At 40.4% G+C, this 11,830-nt stretch overlaps 2 protein-coding genes across 2 annotated transcripts in view; both read left to right on the forward strand.

Moving 5' to 3' along the window:
* The window catches only part of ehbp1 (EH domain binding protein 1), a 110,727-nt gene extending 108,307 nt beyond the window's left edge, over positions 1-2,420 (forward strand). The window contains 2 exon segments of the mRNA XM_043262698.1: positions 872-986; positions 1,305-2,420. Coding sequence (XP_043118633.1) covers positions 872-986; positions 1,305-1,395 — 206 coding nt within the window. The 3' untranslated portion in view covers positions 1,396-2,420.
* A 3,623-nt stretch (positions 2,421-6,043) lies between these two features.
* otx1 (orthodenticle homeobox 1) lies at positions 6,044-11,568 on the forward strand. Its single transcript, XM_043262318.1, has 4 exons — positions 6,044-6,385; positions 7,970-8,159; positions 8,625-8,776; positions 9,825-11,568. The coding sequence occupies exons 2-4, from the start codon at positions 8,063-8,065 to the stop codon at positions 10,545-10,547; spliced, it is 972 nt and encodes a 323-aa protein (XP_043118253.1). The 5' UTR covers positions 6,044-6,385; positions 7,970-8,062; the 3' UTR covers positions 10,548-11,568.
* Positions 11,569-11,830: the final 262 nt, after the last annotated feature.

Genomic DNA, 11,830 nt, shown 5'->3' on the forward strand with positions numbered 1-11,830 from the left:
TAAGGCCTGATCTCGTCTGCCTGGCTGATATTTCAGACCCGTTGTTGGCAGTGGGACAGGAGCAGGTCTCCTCACAGAGACCTACGCTATAGTCACAGACCTATTTAACATTCAATCTATATCATTTGTTTTAAAAAAATAAACACATATGGAATAAAACATTTAAGTGCTTTTTTCCAGATTACGGAAACTCTTTGTTAAAGTAGTAAAATGCTAAAGCAGTAGTATTTATGGACAGATTTTTTTGTAATTTGGTCGAAGAAATGGCGTCAGGGCGTCTCTTTGGGAGTCAATTTGTGGCGTCTGAAAACAGTTGGTGCACTCGACGTACTGTCCTCACATTCACTCGCGTTATCAGATCCTTTCTCTCTGAATTCCACCGCGTGTCTGCTCTCCATACAGGGACCTGTGGGTGTCCTGGTACAACTTTACACGAACTCCACAACAGTACGGGCAACCTTTTCTGAATATTTTATCACGGGACAGTGATGTCTTTCTCACTAAAAGCCAGTATATGACATTTATGTCTTTTAAAGGGATAATTCTACCAAACATGACGTTCTGTCATCTTTTCCACACCCTCATCTCATTTCCAAACCCGTATGACTTTGTTTCTTCTGCGGAACACAAAACTGTGAAAGTCAGTGGCGTCTAAAACAACTTTGGAGCCCAATAGGTTTCATTGTACGGACACAAAAACAGACATTTTTTACATTTTGTATATTAATAGTTTGGAATGACATGTGGGTTAGTAAGTGATGAAAGAACTGTCGTTTTTTGGATGAACTATCCCCTCATGTCTTGTTTCCTGGAAGGTGCTGTAAGGTGATTAATAATAAACTTTCTTCCATGTTTCCTTTCCACCTTCCAGACTGGCAGAAGACAGAGGCACAAAAGCGCCGAGAGCAGCTGCTTCTGGATGAGCTGGTCATTCTGGTCAACAAACGTGATGCACTGGTCCGAGACCTGGACGCCCAGGAGAAAGAGTAAGTCCTCCGGCCGCAAGGCATTGTGGGATTGCCGGAGCCAGGATTAGTCCTCCAGGCCCTATAGCATGGTTCAGAAAGAGTTTTAAAGGCCAAAGTTTGCAGTCACCCATGTTCTCTTTGCCACCAAGTGTGTTTAGGTGTTTTGTTGAGGGCGGGTGGGGAGAGGGGAGGAAGGGTAGTCAGGCCTTGTGAATATTTCAATAGCCAACATGACTCTGAAGTACAGGTCATAGGTGGTGGAGATGCAGGTGGCATTCTCCTGTGTCCCCGTCCATGACCTTTGATCCTGTGTGTCCCGTGTGTGTGTGTCGGCAGGGCTGAGGAGGAAGACGAGCACCTGGAGAGAACCCTGGAACAGAACAAAGGCAAGATGGCAAAGAAAGAGGAGAAGTGTGTTCTTCAGTGACGGTCATTTCCCAAGCAAAAAAGGAGCAAGATGACATGTACACTACAAAGTCTTGAAATGTATTCGTGTCCTAGAGACCACAGCATACACCTTATTATTGTTGTTTTAAACCTTCATATGTAGATCCTTTTGTTATCACTAAGGGCTTAAGAACTGCTGAATGCCCTGAGATACAACCTGTTTTATCGATACCTGAGATTTATTATGTCGCATACACGCATACAAAAACCTTATCATTGTTATTATTATTATTAGGTTTGCTACGTTTCACAAACAAGGTACTTAAGGAATTAATATTTGAGGAGATGCAAAGCTGTACAATTTCGAAAAACTTTGGCTAAATGGTTAAATCCATTATAATACAGATTAATCTGAACACTTACAGCCTTCTGAATGTGTTTCTCTTTTTTACAGGAAATTATTACTCAAAGTTTCGGTACAGCATTTAACCTGGGACATTTTTTGGTTTGTGAATAGGATTGGGTTTCAAAATCATATCACATTTCAGTTTGAAGAAAATCTGTCAACATGTTCTTCTCTAACAAGAGCTGAAATGTTTTAATTACTCAACTTTCTAAGTGTAGAATATTTGAGAAGGGGGACTTGTTGCATTTAAAAATATATTTTGTGGGGTTTTTTTATGTTTACCAAACATTTTAGGGCTTGCTTTAGTGAGAAGAGTGAAATACCGCGAGTGCATATAAAAAAAATAAACGGTCATGTTGTACATTTCATTTTACTGTTGGAGGCTTAAAAAAAAACTTTATTTTCAGAAGCAGTCACGATCAGTGTAATTTATTACTGTTTGCTTTTATTACTGTTTGAGACGTTTTTAAAGTAACCATCTTCACAATCCTGTACATTTGCTCAAGGACTTTAATATTTATTGTATAGTTAGAAGGGAGGCTTTTCTTGTCCGCATATTTCAGTTTCACGTCTTTATTGTATGAGCATCACCGGTTTATTTATTCCACTGTACTATAAATATCACTGTTCAATAAAATCAAAATGATTTCATACTCGAATCAAACAGTTCGCGTGGTTCTGGGTGTTACTAACGGATACGGCCTTGTGTTCCCACAGCAAATGTTGTGTGCCATCTTTATTCTGATATTTTGCTTCATACTGAATGAACTTTATTTTTAAAACGCGTTTATTTCATTACGTCGTTCACGCAAATCTGTTCGTTATTATCCGAACAATTGCATATTTTTTACGTGATTACACAGTCTTTATTTTTGGCCTACTGATTTAATAATCACTCGAATGAACCACGTTTTTCTTAAGCTCTGACTGGACTGACTTTTCAGACGATCGTTTCTTTAAATAAAACCTCACGAAGTCGCACTACGACGAAACGCTACAGACTTTTTCTCTCTTTTTTTTCAATTAATAAAACGATTTACAGGAACTCGAGGGGGACTGCGAAAATTCCCTTGCGTTTTACGGTTATTTCTAAATGAATGTTTGCGTTTTGTTTTGTTTGAGGTCGTTCCTCAGAGGGAGATTAAGGCGGAATCGCTCTGTCCAAAGCATCTGTTTTCCCTCAGACACTTCATTCTCAGCCAAACAGCCCTCGCCGCAGCCTCGCATCCTCCATTTAACGACCAAAATAAGTTTTGACAGCTGACGTCCTCCCTTAGTCCTTCTAATACTTTCACGTTAATTTGCTGACGGTCGGGTCCGACTGTACCTCCGTTTCCCCTCCGGGCGTCTCGTTTTTGTTTTTATTATTTTTCAGTTATCACGGATGGCTGTTGTCTTCTGAATGGGAGACACTTATTGGCTCTCACAAACCATTACACGGCGGCGGAAAGGACGTTTGTTTGTCGCCTTTACTAACCGGAGAGTTTGAGCCCGCGAGTCGCTTCAAACGCATGTCATAATTTTATGCATTAGACCTGTGGCGAGGTCCGTGTAATCCCGATGAGACGGTAGCGTGGCGTTCATATCTAAATGACCGCTTTCAACTGTTTTGCAGTCCATTCAGATGCCTAATTTAATACAAGATGTGTTACTATACATCTGATTTGTCCCAGTAAAACGTGGGACGGAATATTAATGCACTACTTTTGCAATAGGCTGCGTTTAAAGAAACCGTTTTTATTGCGCTTTATTTTTCACGAGCGTCAAATCAGAGCGCTCAAACTTTTGTTTTTCGTAAATGAATATACACGTTTAATTTCATAGTGAAAACACGTCCAGCGTTTTCTTACGTTATAACTATTTTAATGCCGTTTCAGCTGCGCAACTGTCAGAAAGTTTAGATGCCTCTGACAATTCGTCCGCGTTTCTCTCACGCGCAACGGTTTTAAATATTAAAACAAAATTAAACGCGTAACCTGGGTCGTTCTGGTTCGCTCGTTCGCATGCAGCGGCGCTGTCGAAATGCACAATTATAATTCCCTTACCTGATTGTTGTCCATTTTTCCAAATATTGCCTTTAGACCGAAACCGACTGTGTGCGTTTAGTAAAAAAAAAACGAATTTGAAAAAGCTTTTAAAAATAGATATTCTTAAAGTGGGGGGGAAGGCTCTCCAAAGCGGCGTCGCGAAACCTCGAGCGTCTGTCTCAGCGCGAGCCCCAGAGCGCGTTCTGCGGATCCGGCTCCTTTGAAGTCCTCGGCCTGACTTCAGGTGTTGAGCTGTTGGACTTCACGAAGCCCCTTCGACCGCCGAACATCCTTTTCTCGTGCTAAAATACACCGGGGGAATCGGTACCGAGCCTTCTGTACGAGCTTCAATATCGTATTTTATGCATCATCGTTTTAATAAGGACCGACAACATCGCCGACCCTCTCCCATCCTGCCGGCTAAAGAAACCAAACTTTTCCCCCTCCTCTTCTCGCCTCCTCTAATCCCGAGATTTACGAGCTCAGCATTTAGAAAATTCGACTGCAATTTGGGATTAGACAAAATACTCTTATTACAAAAGCTTCTTGCAACCTGATAACTTGATACTTGTTCTGGGTTTATCACGGGGTCTTAGCGACATCGGGGCCGAGAGAATAAACCAGCAAACGGACAAAATGCAGGAGTTGTGCATTTCTATTGTGTGCTTGTTTGAGGATCACGTTTTTATTGTTGTTATTATCCGTGGAAATAGTTTTAGGGCAGGTGCAAACTGCCTTTTTGGGGGGCCTGGGGCCAACGCTCGCGCTTTAAACAGGCGGTATAAACATTTAATATGCGCGTTCCCCGTCACCGTACTCCTGAGCAGTATCCAATAACTTTCCCTTTAGTTTTTCCGCGTCTATTGACGGCTAACAGCAGCATCTCTGTTACTCCCAAGAGTACTTTTGTCGATGACTTTGTCGCTCTATAGAAGAACGCGCAAAGCCGCCCGGTCTTTGATTGGATGCCCCATATAGTAAAAATGTAATTTCGTTCCTCCGGCGGTCACTTGCTTTGAACATTAGGTCGCTTTCAGCTCAGGCCTCAATTAGAATGAGTTGATTTTGTGAGATCAACAAAAGGACCGAGCGAAGCCTTATTAAGATCTTCTGAGCCTTTCAGAAACAGTTAAGGAAACACCGCGCCCTCCGTGATATTCTGTTACCGTATTTTATTGGCATTTCTTTGGGAAAGTGAGGCTTGAAAGGTGCTTTCTTTGATTCTCTGAAGCTCAGACTCTCTCTATGTGCTGATTTCGTTTCTTTTCTGGAAGGGCCGAGTTTTTCTTCACTCCCTTTCACGTTTCCTCTCCGTCTGCCTATTAAACTTTACGCACACTATTCTGAAATGTAATTCTAAGTGGGGATTAGCCACTCATTAATATTCATGAGGCGGGGTAACAATAAAAATGAAAATAGATAAAGTGGATAAATTAAACTTTTTATTTTTTTTTTGCTGCATTTTTACACAGCTTCAAATCGATGGACTACATGAATCGATCGCTTAAGGGAGTCTTATATTCTGTATCAAACGGTACTTTGGGAATTTGTTGTGTCTTTTTTTTTGCTTTTTTGCGTGATGTCAGACGTTTCATAAAAGGGCCTCGATGTCCTTTACTGCTTAGATTTTGTATGGCTTTAATTATATTGTTTAAACCACGTAGATAAATTTTGCATTTAGATTAATTATTAATAGTCCACTGGCCTATTTATATGCGATAACGTGTCCGTTTTTTCTAGAGTTAGGTTTTAGGCTGCCTCTAAATAAAATACATTTCAAGACGCAAAACGGTCATAAATGTAATTAAGCATTTAGAGAACAGGCGTATTTTGTTTAATTTTGACACGGACTTCCTAATTATTCTAATAATTCTAAATTATTTCAACAATTCTTTTTATTATTTAAATTGTTTAAATATTTGTAAAGCCTACCCTATAGCTCGTCTTCATTTTAAAACGGCTTTTGAATGTGAAGCCTAGAATGCAATACATTTTCCAACCGTCTTGAATTTTAGCAAATGTTAAATCTGTATTGTCTACACTTTTCTTTATATTTTAGGTCTTCTCGAAATTCTAAAGATTTATTTGTGCGGTGCATGTTCGTGATGTCTTTAGTCAGCGCGGGGTGGGGCTTCAAGGGGCTTCTATCCATAGACTGGCCGGTACAGCTGTCAATCAAGCAGAGAACGCGCAGCGAGTGGCTGGAGTGGGCGGATCTGCAGGTGTCCTACGCTCTTAGAGAGGCAGGGTTAGGAGAAGGTGATCAATCTCCATCCGTCTACATTAGCAATCACCTTAAACTAGTGACAGACACGAACGAGAAAGCCAAAGCAAATGACTTTAATGTATTTGGTTTTAAACCCCGGGAACACACTCTGAATAGACTACGAGAAGTCCAGCTAAAGGCCAGACACGTGCGCCATATCAACATTGCTGCGTATCTGCAGCTTTGAGGAGAGTTTTAGACGACGTTTATTTGGTGAGGTTCCTCGCTCGGTTTGCCTTCCTGAACTCTTGCACTGGTGGATATTTTTTTTATCGTCTGTTCAGACTGCAAAAAATCAGAAGAGGAGACGGACGGGGGCTCTGACAAAAAGGTAACAAAAATGCGTATTTTAATTTGGACACTTTTCCCCTCATTTCATTATCGTTAACGTTCAGCACTTTCACGAAACGGAACTAATGCAAGTTTTAGTGTTAACGTTCCTCGTTGTAATATTAGCAGAACATTAGTTTTCTGTGTAGATGCGTTTGGTCTTCTTGCGAGGAGTGTGTAAAAGTTTATTATTTTTCTTTCGTCCTGTTCGGTGTACCGTCGTCGGTAGCTCTTGTTTTGAAGGCACGCAGGAGACGGTCTTTTAATTGTCACGACCGCTGAGAAGTAAATGTTGTCAAATTAATTAAATCTAAAAAAATAAAAAATAAAAAAACACAACTGCGTCCGTGTGTTTGAAACGAACGAGTTTTGCGAAGATGAACTCGTCGTCTCGGTGTAAACCAGCTCACTTGGAGAGTAATTGGAGAGGCGTGTTTTGGTTTTTGTTAATTTATTTTGGTGATAAGGCAAAGAAATGAAGGTGTTTCCCCAGAGGTCTAATCTGCATTGTAATTGAGTTAATTTGCACGTAGATGTGTTCTTTCCAACGAGTCTTTACAGAGTAAAGAATAAGCAAGGAATAGACTGGAATACACAGAAATCTAAGCGGTTCGGTTCTCTCAGCACGGGGCCCATCCACATTCATTTGCCCTGGGTTACCGGCCAGCTCCTAAATTTGGTTAAAAATTAAACGATTAACAAAACTAATACAAGGCGTTAATAAGGATTAATACATTTTCTTTAGCTTTCCCACCTTTTTTTATTTGTGCGTGTAGTAATAGTAATAATAATAATAGGTAAAGTAGCCTAACTCTCAGTACCCTACCTGTTCTAAGAGTTTACTGCTTTTAAAATAGTTTTGTTGAACGTTACTGTAAACAATAAATTAGATTTTCAATTACATTTTTTTTTTACACGGAGCTTTATTCGTCTGTCCTGTTTATTAGGCCTGCACGTTTTGTAATTCTTTGGAGTACTACTAAAGCCGCACAGGTTTGCTCTTTATTTTTCAAGCTTCGATGTGAAATGTTTAAAACCAATGCAAAATAAATGTAGCTAGTGTTTGCAAAATATTTAAAAACGCTTATATATAGTAAATGTCAAAAAAGTGGGGAATAGGCTATCCAGACTCTGAAAAAATTGTAGAAATATTTAGGAATACAATTATATATTTTTTTTAATAATTCGCGTAGGGCATGCTGGTGTGCAGTTTTCACCATTGCCCCATTTGTCGTCGTCTTAATCATCTTATTATTATTATTATTATTATTATTATTATTATTATTATTAATAATAATAATAATAAATACAACGCGTTTCGTCGACAGTATTATTATTATTATTATTATTATTATTCATGTAGAAAACGGTTGGCTAATAGAGAAATTCTCTAAGCTATTGTAATTAGTTTGTCCATCATTTATTTACACTTCCCCGTCTCTTATAATTGTTCAGAGGATGCAAGCACCCAATTTGCTGTCGATGTGTATTTCATTCACTTGGCATTTTGCATATTCTCTTTTTCCGTGGTTTAGCATTTAGTTAACGTTCATTTTTTTTTTATGTTATTGCAATCGCCTTTCAGTAACTTAAATCGGGTCCGTCCTTCGTCAAACTGCAACATCGGGGGAAATCGAACTATTGGCAAGATCTGGGGGGACCCGTGACTGCCTCTAGCATGATGTCATACCTCAAACAGCCCCCCTACGCCATGAACGGCCTGGGGCTGAGCGGCGCGGCCATGGACCTCCTGCACCCGTCGGTCGGATACCCAGGTACGTGCGCGAGAGACCGTGTTCAACGCGGCCCTTTCATTTGTCAGAATTTAAGTTGTTAGAAATTGTTTCGGGCACTTCAGTACAAGCGGGGGGAAAAAAATCTGTCTTGACACATTGTGTGATTATTATTATTACTCTCTCTCTGTTTAAATACAAGTTATCGGGCCTAACAAGCTCATTGCATCGTCGTTGCAACATGTTTTTAAAAGATAACCCACAAAGCCTCTGTAAATTAGCCCGCTATAATTTTAAAACCGCTTGGAGGTAAAACAATTATTTTTTATTTCCGAAAATAGTAGGCCTACTTAAAAATGTCTAGAAGCTATGTACTATTTCACATCTGAACACATTTAAAAAAAAAAAAAAAAAAAAAAAAAAACATTTCCACTATTTATATGAAGCGTAATATTGCTATTGTAAATAATATTATAACATTTTCGCTTTGTTTTGTTTTTGTTGCAGCAACTCCCAGAAAGCAGAGGCGGGAAAGAACGACTTTTACGCGCTCGCAGCTCGACATCCTCGAAGCGCTCTTCGCCAAAACTCGTTACCCGGACATATTTATGAGAGAGGAGGTGGCGCTGAAGATCAACCTCCCCGAGTCCAGAGTTCAGGTACATGTAACCGCTGAATGGGTGAAAATAAAAAAATCTAAACAACCGTTTAGTCTTAGACAACTTTCTAAAACATTCGTTGACGTCCGTTATGCTCAGCTGCTCCCCCTATTGATTTTCATAAAAGTTCGTAGTAGTTTGTAATAATAATTATCGGGGTTTTTTTTTTTATTATTTGCACACTCGTAGACGTGTTGTCAGCCTGGTTATACATAACTAGAGTTAAGTGCCAGATGATTTCTGCTTCTGTGTCTGATGTTTTTTTTTTTTTTTTTTGTATTAATACAGCAGAATGTAATAATGGTGCTTGTGTAATTTGTGCTTTTCGAACCAAATTAGTGTTTGGTGCATTTGTTTGCGCACACTGAACCGATTTAACCGTACTGAAGAAATGTGGCTAATTTAGAGCGAGCATATAAATGAACTGTGCACAGATGATCGCTGTGAATAAAAGGCTTGCTCCACCCTGAAGTTGAAGTAAATATTAGAGATGAGGAAATGTAAAATTCCCACAGTCTTACTGCTGTGGATTTTTCATGGAAATTTTTTTTTTTTCCTTTTTTTCCTGAAGTGATAGGAGGCCTAAAGGAGCAGCCCTCTGTCAATTTCCCAAGCAATTTTATTTGCTCTTAATAAGCACATGAAACAAAACGCTTTACACGGTCAGACCCTCCTTCCACTATTGAATTACCATCTCTGCAGAGAAACTCAATAGGCTGCTATCAACCAGCCGTCTACAAGCACTGAAATTAGATCCACACAGTAAAGCAGAAAGGCTGTGCATGCAAATTAAAGCCAGGAACTGCTAATAACTAGCTATTTTCCACTCTGATATTGCACAATGGCTCTCCAACATGTCCTTCAGACATGCACGGAAGGTCTCCATAATCATTTAATGGAGCTCTGTGTGCTTGTGTGTTTGTGTTCCGGGTGTAAAGGACTCTGCGCTATCGTATTTTCTTTCTTTCTTTTCTTTTTTTAGCTGTTGTTCAGCCAGGATTTCAAAGCATATTTTTAAGTGTCCCTTTTCTCTCCCTCTGTCCTGCAGGTGTGGTTTAAGAACCGTCGCGCTAAATGTCGTCAGCAGCAGCAGAGTGGCAGCAGCACTAAAGCTCGGCCCGCAAAGAAGAAATCCTCACCCACCCGGGAGAGCACGGGCTCGGAGAGCAGCGGCCAGTTCACCCCTCCCGCCGTCTCCAGCGCTGGCTCTTCCTCCTCCTCCTCTTCCTCAACCAACAACACGGGCATCAGTAGCACCTCTACCTCTATCAGTACTGTCTCCTCGATCTGGAGCCCTGCCATTTCTCCAGGCTCCGCGCCCCCGTCCGTCTCCCTGCCGGAGCCCGTCGCTCCCTCAAACGCCTCCTGCATGCAACGCTCCGTCTCGAGCACGGCCGGCTCCTCTTACCCCATGTCCTACAACCAGACCACCGGCTACGGCCAGGGCTACCCGACTCCTTCCGGTTCCTACTTCAGCGGAGTGGACTGTGGCTCCTATCTGGCCCCCATGCACTCTCACCACCACCCTCATCAGCTCAGCCCCATGACGGCGTCGTCCATGCCCACACACCCCCACCACCACATCAGTCAGTCCTCAGGACATCACCACCACCACCATCACCAGGCCTACAGTGGCACTGGCCTGGCCTTCAATTCTTCTGACTGCCTGGATTACAAGGAGCAAACGGCCTCCTCCTGGAAGCTCAACTTCAACACTACAGACTGTTTGGACTACAAAGACCAAGCATCCTGGAGGTTCCAAGTCTTGTGATCCGATTTCTTTCTTTTTTTTTTTTTTTTTTTTTTTAATGCCCTCCATTTTCACCATCTCTCTCTGTTTTAATAGTGTGCTGAGTTTAAGGAAAAAATATATATATGGACTTGCAGATTTTAACAAAGTAGTTAGATGTTCGTCACATTTTTAAAAAGTGAGCCCCACTTTTTTTTTAGAGAGGAAAAAAGAAAAAGAGGGGAAAGCGGCGAAGTTGTGGAGGGAAATTAAAGCTAGTTCCTGAAGAGACTTAATTAGAGTTCCTCGACGACACCGAGTTCTGGTTCTGAAGCGTTCTGCCGGACTCGCGTCTCTCTCCTGCCTGATCTGGATTACTGTTTTTTTTTTCTACACGGGACACTGAACGCTCAGCGACCGTTTTACCTCCACCTCTCAAACCCTGTACAGCTGTTTCGTTTTCTAAATATGGTTATTTTTTAGGATGACAGATTCTAGTCAGCTTAACGGAGCTGAATTGTGTACATATGTATTTGGGTCAGTTACATTGACCATATTTAGTTGGTGTTACTGGATTTCAAATGGTTTAATAAGACTTTGAAACGACTTTATGTAAATCTTTTTTCCCAAATAATCCAAAGATCAAGAATTGGCCGCTGGACTTATTTGATATACTGAAAACCAATTTTTGTTACCCTGAAGAAAAAAAATAAATAAATAGGATTTTATATTGAGAACACCATGTGGAAAAAAAAAATTAAAATTTTGAAAAAAAGAATCTTAATTATACGTTGGACATTTTTAGAGCGGGGGATATTTGGCTGTGATATTCCATTAGGTAAACTAGCATTTGAAGATTTGTTGCGGTGAAGGAGCACGGGCATGATTAAAAATGTTGGATGCATTTAACAGCACTTGACGTAATTGCTCTAACCGAAAAAAAACATGTGGATGACGAAATGTGGTTAAGGAAGAATTCCCTAATGCCAGTGAAATGCCGAATGTACTGCAGGCGCAGATCATTACATTCATGTCCGTAATAAAGATCAGTTAACTACCAAAATTTCACATGACTTCTGACTGGGGTATGTCAAATTAATATCCAAAATTTACTTTCGTGTTGCAAATGTTTTCAACTCTCAACGAACGAATAAATAAGTTAAAAAATACAATAAACGCCCCTCAATTTTATTTATTTGCTGAATAAAGTTTGGGTTTAGAACGAATTTTACGAGCTTGATTACAACTTTTTTTTTTTTTTTTTTTTTTAAACCTGTGCCTCACATCGAGAGCTCAACGATTATCTGCACTAAACTTGAGGCGCT

The sequence above is a fragment of the Puntigrus tetrazona genome, chromosome 17 (genome assembly GCF_018831695.1).
Source record: "Puntigrus tetrazona isolate hp1 chromosome 17, ASM1883169v1, whole genome shotgun sequence".
Taxonomy (NCBI): Eukaryota; Metazoa; Chordata; class Actinopteri; order Cypriniformes; family Cyprinidae; genus Puntigrus; species Puntigrus tetrazona.

What these genes read in the sequence shown, in the direction of transcription:
- otx1 (XM_043262318.1), top strand. Translation starts at nt 8,063, where the DNA reads ATGATGTCATACCTCAAACAGCCCCCCTACGCCATGAACGGCCTGGGG. An exon ending in CCCGTCGGTCGGATACCCAG is followed by an intron (nt 8,160 to 8,624) that starts GTACGTGCGCGA and finishes TTTTTGTTGCAG; the next exon opens with CAACTCCCAGAAAGCAGAGG. An exon ending in TCCCCGAGTCCAGAGTTCAG is followed by an intron (nt 8,777 to 9,824) that starts GTACATGTAACC and finishes TCTGTCCTGCAG; the next exon opens with GTGTGGTTTAAGAACCGTCG.